This window comes from Epinephelus moara, chromosome 2, assembly GCF_006386435.1.
Source record: "Epinephelus moara isolate mb chromosome 2, YSFRI_EMoa_1.0, whole genome shotgun sequence".
In the NCBI taxonomy this organism is placed as follows: domain Eukaryota; kingdom Metazoa; phylum Chordata; class Actinopteri; order Perciformes; family Serranidae; genus Epinephelus; species Epinephelus moara.
The window spans coordinates 41,399,514-41,410,555 of record NC_065507.1 but is presented as its reverse complement, the minus strand read 5'-3'; the positions used below and the strand labels follow the sequence as shown (position 1 = coordinate 41,410,555).

Genomic DNA, 11,042 nt, shown 5'->3' with positions numbered 1-11,042 from the left:
TGCTGCTGCTGTTATCATTAGTCATACTTCTACTGTTATTATACACATATGATTATTGTCACATATGTATACTATCAGATATTAATATATACTTTCAATATATTGTACCACAACAGCCAGAATTATAATATTATTACTTTCATTAATGTTGTTGTAAGCTACTGTCATTACCGTCTGTCCTGCATGTCTCTCTGTCTCTGTCTCTCTCTCTTTCTCTCTCTCGTTTTTTTCCCCTGTTAAAGGGTTTTTTGGGGGAGTTTTTCCTTATCCGCTGTGAGGGTCCTAAGGACAGAGGGATGTCATATGCTGTAAAGCCCTGTGAGGCAAATTGTGATTTGTGATATTGGGCTTTATAAATAAAATTGATTGAATTGATTGAGTTAGATAAAAAATACCAGTCAGCATCACTTAATATGTGTTGTTTAATTTGGTGGACGTCTTTTTTTTAGTCAAAGATGAAACAACAAAAATATGATGGGTTATAAAGTGATTTGTCATGTCCACCCCATTAACACTAATAGAAGTGGCACCAAATTCTGGCTGTTTTTGTATCTGCCACCTGTACAGTTGTATTTCAGTGAAATTGATCACGCAACTAAAACTACATGGATAGATTTAGGGTAAGATTGTGGTCATGGCAAAAAGAAACCAGTGCTGACTGTTGACTGCACACAGGATATGAACTGGTGTCACCTGTGTCACAGTCAGAGGCCCAACCATCCACCACAACCTTCAAGCACTGAGGTTTCTGGAGCTTCTTAGATCTAACAGTCTGGAAGAGCACAATGGGTCACTTCTCAGGAAACCATAGGTTGACATTTGAATGAACAGTTAACACAGTCAGTATTTTGGCAAGGATAGTCTTGCTGTGGTTGCTGAAATGGGACACAACTACTAAGCTGATTATTTCTGGGCTTAATCTTAGTTTAGTATTATACTCAGTAAGTACTTGCATGGTGCTGAATTGGTAACAGGGTGAATCAGAGCCAACAACCCACTTTTGACACGTGTTTTTTATCACTTTGCTTCACTGACCATTAGTAAAATCTACCAAATATTTGCAGTATCCCTCTTCTGTGTTGCTTTGTTTTCTGAGCTCGTCAACATGAGTGCTGCAAGTCTTCATGAAGCTCAGCATGCTGTGACACCTGTGACTCCGACCCTCAAAGGCTCCTATTGTGCATGTCACATATCTTGAAAGACCTAACATGTTTTCTGTGCAGGTTGTGCCTTGTCATGCACTTGACCTTCCACACCTCTGTGTATTGTTGATGTAACTGAGTGTAATGTATCTGGTGCATACTAAGGCATGTCTGCTGCACAGCTCTCTACATTGTGGAAACTAGTTTCTTGTTGTCTTGTTTCACAGCCCAGATTGTTACTAACCATCTCCCCCTCTACTGTCCAGCATATCACTGGGACACATCAGACTGGATGCCAAGCACCAGGCTGTCAGACATTGAAGAGGTGCCGGGTTATGAGGCAGGTCCTGGCAGTGATGTAGCAGGCTCAGCCCCACGCCTTGCAGGAAGCACCCGTGAACTGGAGTCAGACTACTACCTGGGGGGCTACGACATTGACAGCGACTACCCCCCTCCCCATGAAGAAGAGTTCTTGAGCCAAGACCAGCTGCCACCTCCGCTGCCCACAGGCGAGGACTATCCTGAGCCCTACACGCCACTGACCACCAATCCACCGGCCTCCAAGGAGAGCACTCTGAGCTCTGGCAGCACCGGGCGTAAGCATGCCAGACCACACTTCCACCCCAGCCAATACCTGCCTCCCCACCAGCTACCCCTTGGGGAGGCATCCCATGGGGACTTCAGCACTTCATTGAGTGGCGTATCCCCAGGAAATGGGGACACTGATGACTCTGTGTCGCTAAATATGCGACTTTCTGTTGGTGCATCATCAGCCTCAGACATGTCGGCCCCCTGCGGGCTGGATGACTCTGAACATGGCAGCGACTTTGACAGTATGGACGAGCTTCGTCGCGGGGTAACCATCATCACTGACTCACAGCAACAGACTGAGGTGTGATTGATTGACTAGTACAGGGATGCTATGGGACGTATAATGGACCAGAATGAGCATAACATTGAAGCAGATGGAAGGAGATGAACAAGCGGATGATATCACGGGAAGAAGTACTTTGTCAAGTAATGCTACAACCATAGACTATAACAATGACCGCAAAATTTAAAACTAAATTTCACTTGTTTTAAGTGATATCCTCCAATGCAACTCTGTCCAGACATGGGAGTGTTGAGTTTTACCATGAACTACAAAGTTACTGTGTTGTCCTGTCCCCTCTGTGCAGAACAATCACAACTTTCCTCCCTGTTCCAATAGGAAGTCATGAAATGTGAAAAGAATGGAGTAGAGAATGTGAATGAGAAAGACTTATCCAAAAGTGATTGGAATATATAGATGCGGTTGAGAAAATTCGGAAAAAGAGAAGGGACAATCATGTAAGTCAAAGGGTTGTATGCTTCCTTGCTCCTTAACAGAAGCTCATTGGACCACTTCTTTCTTAAAAACAAACAAACAAAAAAAAAAAACAGACACAAATTCCCGTTTTCCTTTTTTCCTCCTTGGATTTGTAAACTTTGTAGTGCTCCAAACTTGTACAGACTTTGTAAAATAGTACGACTTTACTGGTGATTAAGTATGAAACAACGTTCTGGTCACATTTTAAAGAAAAACTTTATTTGTTTTAATGTGGTATGTGCTTGCTCCTTTCATAAAAAATCATGCCCCCTTTCAAGCCATGACATTTCAGCCATCGTTCTCATAAGCCCAAAATGTTCTGTGTGTCATTGACTTTCCAGGTTTATTGGTTTTGGTGCAGAAGCCAAGAACTGCTGTTGTTGCTAATGTATTTAAAGGGCTGATATCTTAAGGTCACAAACTGATTATATTATTTACAAAGAAGACATAGTACTGCTACAGCCTTTGAAGACTAATGACACAAAAAGTGCTTAACAAATAAATTTTCCTCTACTTCGTCTTCATCTTATTATTGTTGTTGTCCCAGGTTTAGGGATGGGATGGTATACAATTTTATTGCAGATGGTGATAAAAAAAGAAAAACACTCCCAATAAGTTAATCACGGTAAATTTCTATTATCAGGATAGTAGTGAATATTGTGTCCAGTAAAACCCAAAGAGACTGCTGGGCAACCAGCCTGCATACACATCAACCTCAAAAAATGCAAAAGATCTTCATAAAGTATTGATATATTTAATATTGAACGACATAATGCTATTTCAGATTGTTGAAATGCCTGGCTTTCTAAGATTGTTTGATGTTTTTCTGTAAAGAGGATGTGACACCTATCTGTGATAGCCTGGTACATTTGCTCTCTGTATCAGTCTGTACCTGTCAGCTCTTTGGAGGAGCTCTCACAGTATCTGAGTGGAAACAAGGGATCTGCTGGATCCGCCCCTTTAAACAAGAATGTAAAATCTTAGTGATTTCTGAGAACATAAGGAGAGTGGGGTGGTGGATGACATTGCAGCAGTTATCAGCACAGTAATGGTGGTAACTGTGAGGTATGACTGCCACACTGAACGGACGTTACTGGTAAGCTGGTAGCCACCATTGACTGCAAAACTAATGAACGTAGCTACTGTGGCGTCATCCACTGCTTTGTGGACTCCCATTTTAAAGCCCCGAGTTCGGAATTTCGGCAATCATCTTGTTTTTTAGGAGCCAGAAGTGACCATATTTGGGTGAGAGGGTGGAGCTGTGGAGGAATGAGGGGTGGATCTGACTGAGAAGCCGAGGACACTCAGCAGACAGCCTGTCACTCAAAGCAGCCCGCCCCTAATTATGCGTAACATTAAGCCTTAATAAAATGTAAACGTGAGAGTTATATAAAAATGCACTCCTTGTACAGTTGTCATGACGGGGAAATTAGCTATAGAGACCAAAGCCATTTTTGTACCGAGCCGTAAACATGCTTATTTCTGCTGTACAGTTTTAACATAGGGTTCAATGGTGACTGACTGGCTTCTAAAGCCAGTCTCAAGTGGCCATTAGAGGAACTGCAGTTTTTGACACTTCCTGTGGGTTCATTTTTCAGCCCTGGAGGTTGCTGTTGGTAGCCACACAGCTGATGAATGAGCCAGTTATTGTAAAACATGAATGAAACAACTGATGGCAACCAACTAATGTAAGCGTGACTTCAGTGCTTGCCCTGAAATAGCGCTATGCTCCATTTTGCTGGACTTATAATTGCAACGTGGCATTTTTATATTGTCATATTTGTAATTAAGTAAATAATCTGATTACCTCATCCACAACTGGAAAAAAACATGATAAAGACGTGATCATGAGAACATAGTTTATCTTCAGATAACAAGATTGTTAAGTAGGCCTAGTAATGTTAACATAGAAATCCCAATAATGTATATTAGCAACCACAGCCACTCTTAGCACCAGTCATTTTTCCTGGCACTACAGAGTTGAAAATCTCTGGCAAAAATTATTGACAAGCACCAGCTGTCCACATTTTATGCAGATTCCCTCCATTTCTTTGATGTGTTTAATGTCACACCATTATTTTCAAAAAGCCATGTGGAGCAGACACATTTTTATCATCCGTGCATTCCAGTGTTTTTTGTAGCATCTTCACCACGTCTACAGAGAGAACCCTTATCCAGGTCACAAATGGCTGAGTTTCTATCTGGCCTCCAGGACAGACAGCACATCCGACTGCTTCAGATCTTCACTGTATAATCTGCCTGATCCACTTGGGCACACAGCTTCTTTTTTTTGTAACAGATATATGTGTTTAAATCTCTGTACAGTGTAAATAGCTATGAATATTTTGTAGATATGGAATTGCAATCCTGAACTTCCTTTGACTGTTTGATGTGAATGTGGGCACTAAGACTGTGGAAGATCAGTTATTTTCACATCATTCCTCCTCTGCCACTGACTGACTGAATGCCATTTCAATATTATAGATGAATTTTGCACAGTATAAAATCAAGACCTTACATCCTTTTTGTACATTTCTTTCACCTGGAATGTTTTGATGAAATTCTAATGTTTAAAGACATTAGACATTGTCAACAATATGTCCCCTGTCTGCAGAAATTGAGTGTACAAAGTGAGTGCTTTTTTAAACTTTTTTTTTTTCAATTCAGTGCAGAAAATAAAAAGGTTCTTGCGCACCATGTCATCTGTCCTCAATTCTAAGATAATCCATCCTGACAGATCATCACAGCTGTTCACTTGTTTGTCATGTGAAATAACTTGTAATGGTACTTTGTATGACATTACACCAGAGATAAGTGTCTTCTTGTCCCTTCTAAGTAATATCAAGCTGTAGAGCTGCTTTGCTATCTTTAGTCTCACAAATGGTTGGTCAGTCTATGATATGACCATGTCAATCAGAATCAGAAATACTGTATTGATCCCAGAGGGAAATTGTGATTCCTTACAGCTGTGGATGGGTCAAAAAAACTCCAGACTTTCACCCAGGAAACTGGTGTTCATGTCTAGTATGAAACCAAAAGTCAAGTGCAATGTTATGTGCCAGTATTTGTAGCATACTATGCTGGTGACCAAAGTTATGTGAGGTATGTGGCATATGTCACGTGTCATTACATTACATTAGCAACAAATGTACTTATTCTAAGCCAAACCTTTTTTTTTTTTTCTTAACTTAACCACATGCTTTGTTTGCCAAGCCATACCCAGGGACCTTAGTTACCAAAGGAGGAAACCTAAAACAAGTTATTATTTAACCTACATTCTAAGTTTATCTTGTAAAGCATTTACCGAGCAAAAACTGTACATTGTCTTTGAACATGGAAGTTTTATTTTAAAAAGAAACAATGCATGAAATTTGACACGCCGCCCCTGAGCATCCAAAACTGATGGTGGAGGGGTACTTTGAGTATCATGATTTGACATGTAGAGCTGAAAGTGAGAATAGGTTGGACACTAGTAGTAGGCTATAACTGCCTGAAAATATTGTAAAATTCTATCAATATATAAAACCATATAAAAGAGGTTGGCCTTCCAAACACTGCCTAATACAAATATTAATTGTCTCAAAATATCATATCAACAGGCCTAACATCATAAGATGATGACTTACAAAGAAAAAGAAACTACATTTAACTGACAAACACACTCAAACAAACTCACTCAAGCTGCTTGCTCAGCAAACCATGGATTTATAGTAGACTGGTTCATCTTATTTAACATGTTTAGCACTAAAGCAGCTGTTATACCGTAGAGGTGAATTATACAGTGTTTCTGGGGTATGTACCCAGTGCTACACCAAAAATTATTGCAAAGGAATAAGACACTAGCATGTCTTATACAGATGGGTCTGGGTTATAGAGCAGACAATGGTGTAAATGGGATCACTTTTGGTGAAAACTTGCTGCATTTCATTATTAGTTCCACTTCCCCTCATTTACTTACCCTCAGCCCTTGGTATTATATTACAGCTCACATCACATGGAGGCAACTTGGGGAGCATTGGGAAAGTGGGCAGGGGAGGAGTGGGGGATTGACATGAAGCACACCTGCCCTTGTTCACTTTCAGCCAAATATGTCATGAATCATGACTGACCACCAGTTGTAGAATCAGCACTATACTGCTTTTTACAAATCATCAGGAATACCTGCAGACACATTTCAATAAAGCGAAGGCATCTCTTAGAGATAACTACAATACATCAGTAGGCACTTGGTAATTAGCTGCATCAGTTTCTGATTTAGAAATTTCTGTTTGTGATTTGTATCATGATTATCATAATTATCTAAGGGTTTATGATATATTGCAAAAACAGCAATTTCCCATGTGTTTACGCTATAAATAATGTTGGAAATAAAGAAATCACACAATACAACAACCTAACTGCAATTAGTTATATGGCATTTTTCAGTATAATATCAAGCTATTAGTGAGATTGTCGTTAGAACCTATTTGCTAACAGGCGAATGAACCTATACACATGTATAGACCAATAAGATATATTAGGAAAAAATGAAACTGAAAAGTATGTCAGATAGTGAATTTATTTTATTTAATTTTCTTTATTTTCCAATTTATTCATTCTTCAGTGGTAAGCAACCAGAGTTTCACATACATTACTGCCATCCAACCATGGATGTAATTTCTTGCATCAAATGCATAAATGCAATGCATTGTGGGTGACATACAGTTCTGGAGTCTCCATCCTTGTGGACTTGCTCCCTTAGCCCTCTGAGGTTCAATATCACCAAGTTTTTTTTGTTTTTTTTTTAAGACAAATGAAACAACACTTATGATATCTTTTGAAGTCAATGAGGGCATGTTAACACTTTATTTGGATAGTCTGCTTTCAGAGGTGTAAAGAATAATTTGTAACTTTTCAACAGCATTTCATTGAGATTCAGCAATTTAACTGTTCACTTCTGTATGTTTAACAGATTATCAGTAGAGTGACATTTCATGAACATTCCCACATAGGCTATTCTTAAAATAATTCAGTTGAATTTGAACCATGTACTCAATCTATGCAGCATTGATCAAGTAAATAGTTCAAGTTCAACTAAATTATTATGAGAATATGTAGTGAAATGTCACATATTCTCTATAAATAAACATCTGCAGAAAAAGCAAAACAGTTGAACTGATGAATTTCAACTGATACATTGTTGAAATACTCTTAAACGTCCAATAACACGCAGTCACTATAAATGCTTTGCACTATGAAACTGATAAAATCCAGTGGGGGGCGGTAATGCGACACATTCTATGCTAACCGCCCTAAACCGCCCTTCCACAGAAGAAGTGTCGGGGTAAATGTATTTTGCGAGTTGAATACATGATGGATGAGAGACCGACTGAATAGGAAAGCTTGGCTAACTATCTATATGTGACTATGGCAGCCCATCTGAAAAAACGAGTTTATGAGGAATTTTCCAAAGTTGTACAGGTGAGCACATGAAACCCTCTTGTTGCTGCTCGCTGTAGACTCATTATCCGGGATGAATGTTCAAGACTGTGCCTGAGAGCCAGCTAGCCTTTTAGCTAACGTTAATGCTAAATTGCTAACTAACGTTAGCCCAGTAACTGCCAGGCGCATACAGTCACAACGCAATGCTGCTCATCTCCGTGATATCTGTACAACATTAATATGACATATATAACGTTACCTCACATTAATGTTTGATAGCTGGTTATTAGTCTAAGTTTGGCAGCTGGCTGTAGTTCATGTGACTACATTAGTCTGTACTCTAGTGAGCTAAAGTTGAAGATAACGTAGTAACTTAATAGTTAAATTAAATCGGTTTATGTGGCTTGTAATGTTACGTCATGCTAGTTAGTGGTTTCACACTTGTAAGCCTGTAAAGGTGAATTGCAGGGTGTTGTCTTGTGACTTTGGTGAAAGAAGTATTCAGCGCCATTACTTAAGTCAAAGCACTAATACCGCAGTGTGAAAATACTTCCCTATAAGTGAAAGTCCTGCATTCAAACCTTACTTATGTCAACCAGCAGAGAAGTTAAGGATGGGCAATTAGTAATGGCTTGGAAAAGAATAACGCTAAACGTTGATCTGGCAGACCCATCTGATGTACACTCAGTGCAGTGGTGGAATATATTTACAGTACATTTGCTCAGGTACTGTAAGTTACTTAAGTATCAATGTAAGGTACTTGTATTTTATTTAAGCATTTCCGTTTCATGCAACCTTTTACTTCTACTCCACTATGTTTTGGAGGGAAATATGGTACTTTTACTCCATTACATCTGTTCAACAGCTTTAGTTACTTTTCAGTATAAATGCAACATACACATTAATGCAGTAATGAGTGCTACAGCGTAGTAGTAGTAGTAGTAGTAGTAGTAGTAGTAGTACTGCAGCAATGAAATATTAATCCAAAATCATCATAGTTTAACACTGAATTAATTTTAGGATCGTTTTATTGGTTTATAAAGCTCTTAAGTCAAAGAACTGTTGATAGATAAACATCCCCAAATTTATAACATGTTCCCATGTAACAGAGCAATGCTGAAGAAATAGGGCAGGTTGAGGGAGAGATCACACACTATGAAGGAGAAATGAGGATGCTGCCTGCTTCATGCAGAAATCATTTTCTTTTTATGCTGACAGATTCCTCATGAAGAAGCTCCAGCCAAAAAGCTGCGTCTATCCAAACCCAGTAAGTCTGCGGCTCTTCACGTTGACCTCTGTAAGGCTACCAACTCCACTGATGCCCTGCAGTACTTGCTGCAGTTTGCACGCAAGCCTGTAGAGGCGGAGAGTGTGGAGGGTGTGGTCAGGATCCTGTTGGATCACTACTACAAGGTAAAAAACTACAAGAACATGTGTGAATAATCCATTACTTTGTTGAGAGCTTTATAAATATGAAGATATTCTCTGTAAAGTTGTAACAAAATAGATCTGCTGTGTTTATACATAACCTGTAGCTGTAAGCACAGTTTAAAATGTCTCAAAGTAAAAATGTTCATTAAGTTCAATTAAGTAGCACAGACACACACATCTGATGCTGCTTCTGATGATGTCCTTTCCCAGGAGACAGATAACTCTGTGCGGCTAAAAATCGCCTCTCTGCTGGGTCTGCTGTCCAAAACGCAGGGCTTCAGCCCAGACTGCATTGTGGATGACGCCATTAACACACTCAACAATGAGAGTAAGGCACATTTACACACAGTCTCACCCAGGGATTTTTCTCACATATTTACACGCATGCATATTAGATTATCTGTCACTCTGTATTTTGGTTACTTTTTTGCTTGACAAGCCATAAATGCACATTATGTTATTGCAGTCAGGACCATCTTAGTCAAAGAAAAACATATTTTTTATTTTTATTTTATTACTTTATTTATTTTCTACTATTTCGATTTGCAGTTTGATATTTGGTGGTATGACTCTGTTCTGGGACCTCTCTGCCCTTCCATGAGCCTACGTGGAAAGCCGAAGGCAGGGAGAGCAAACCTTTCTACCCTTTCACATGCCTACGTGGAAAGCCAAAGGCAGAAAGAGCACACCTCTCCGCCCTTCACATGCATACGAGGAAAACCTGAGGCTGAAGGCCAAAACACATTGGCAGTGAACACTACGCGTCAAAAATACGCCCCAATTATTTTCAGTTTACAACCCTACATTGGTGGTGGCTAGACGTGCTTCGGCGCTCCTGGATGCACAAACCTGTGGCACTTAACCCTACAGTCCTATTTCCAGCCTTGCTGCCCCCCGGAATTAAATGCATTTTTTCTCCACTCACTCTCTGCCTGCTCCTATGGCAGCTGGACAGCTAATGTGTGACGAAGAGTGGATGCAGAGAGATTCGTTGTTGAGGTCAAGAAATATCCCAAGCTAAACGACCCACAATCTACCTACAATGTCATTGTAAAGACAATGGCCAAAAAGATACTGCATGGGGAGTCACAGCTCTGGAGATTGGCTCTTCATTTGAGAAGTCAAGTTTAATTAGGGACTCTACCAGGCAGGAATTTCACGAGGGCCATGGCTCTCGTGCCGTCCCAATTTGGCTCTGTGCCCTTGAAAAAAATATCTGCCCTAAGGCTACAGTGGCCTTGATGCCCCGCCCGCACTGCCCCAGGTGATTTTACAGTTTTCTCCTCTGCCTCTTTCCTGTCAACACAGCTTTGATACCTGCGGCTATTGAGAAAAAAATAATACGATAACAGTCTGGATTCTTATTGGGCAACATCAAATGAGACGATGAGTACATCACCAGTGGGGGGTTTGATAAGCCATATTTCAATCTGCTCTGTCCACAGTCTCTCATTCGCCGCTATTATGATTTATGATCGCGGTTGACACAAGCACATCGCGCTCGCGGTGCTAACAGCAAGGTGTTAAAGACAAACTAAATGAAAGCTGTCTGTATGTAGGCTAACACTTTATCTGAACATGTACCTGAGGCAGCCGACCTGCAGACAGTGAGTGTCCTCAGTAGAGGAGGGATAGAGAGCAGGATGAATGACTGATACTGATGTTTGTCTTCATGCTGAGATAACGTGACTTTCTTCACT

General features: G+C 40.1%; 2 protein-coding genes across 12 annotated transcripts in view; both read left to right on the top strand.

Annotated features, from left to right (window-relative positions):
* The window catches only part of fat3a (FAT atypical cadherin 3a), a 383,130-nt gene extending 377,943 nt beyond the window's left edge, over positions 1-5,187 (top strand). For all 8 annotated transcript variants that reach the window (XM_050055175.1, XM_050055199.1, XM_050055166.1 and 5 more), the window contains one exon: positions 1,409-5,187. In XM_050055175.1, the coding sequence (XP_049911132.1) occupies positions 1,409-2,040 (632 nt within the window). In that variant the 3' untranslated portion in view covers positions 2,041-5,187. The remainder of the gene's footprint in view (positions 1-1,408) is intronic.
* Positions 5,188-7,804: 2,617 nt separating this feature from the next.
* ints4 (integrator complex subunit 4) overlaps positions 7,805-11,042 on the top strand; it is a 41,047-nt gene continuing 37,809 nt past the window's right edge. For 2 of the 4 annotated variants that reach the window (XM_050055663.1, XM_050055653.1), the window contains exons 1-3: positions 7,805-7,950; positions 9,130-9,324; positions 9,553-9,670. In XM_050055663.1, coding sequence (XP_049911620.1) covers positions 7,897-7,950; positions 9,130-9,324; positions 9,553-9,670 — 367 coding nt within the window. In that variant the 5' untranslated portion in view covers positions 7,805-7,896. The remainder of the gene's footprint in view (positions 7,951-9,129; positions 9,325-9,552; positions 9,671-11,042) is intronic. The other 2 variants (XM_050055681.1, XM_050055673.1) reach the window with 1 other exon arrangement.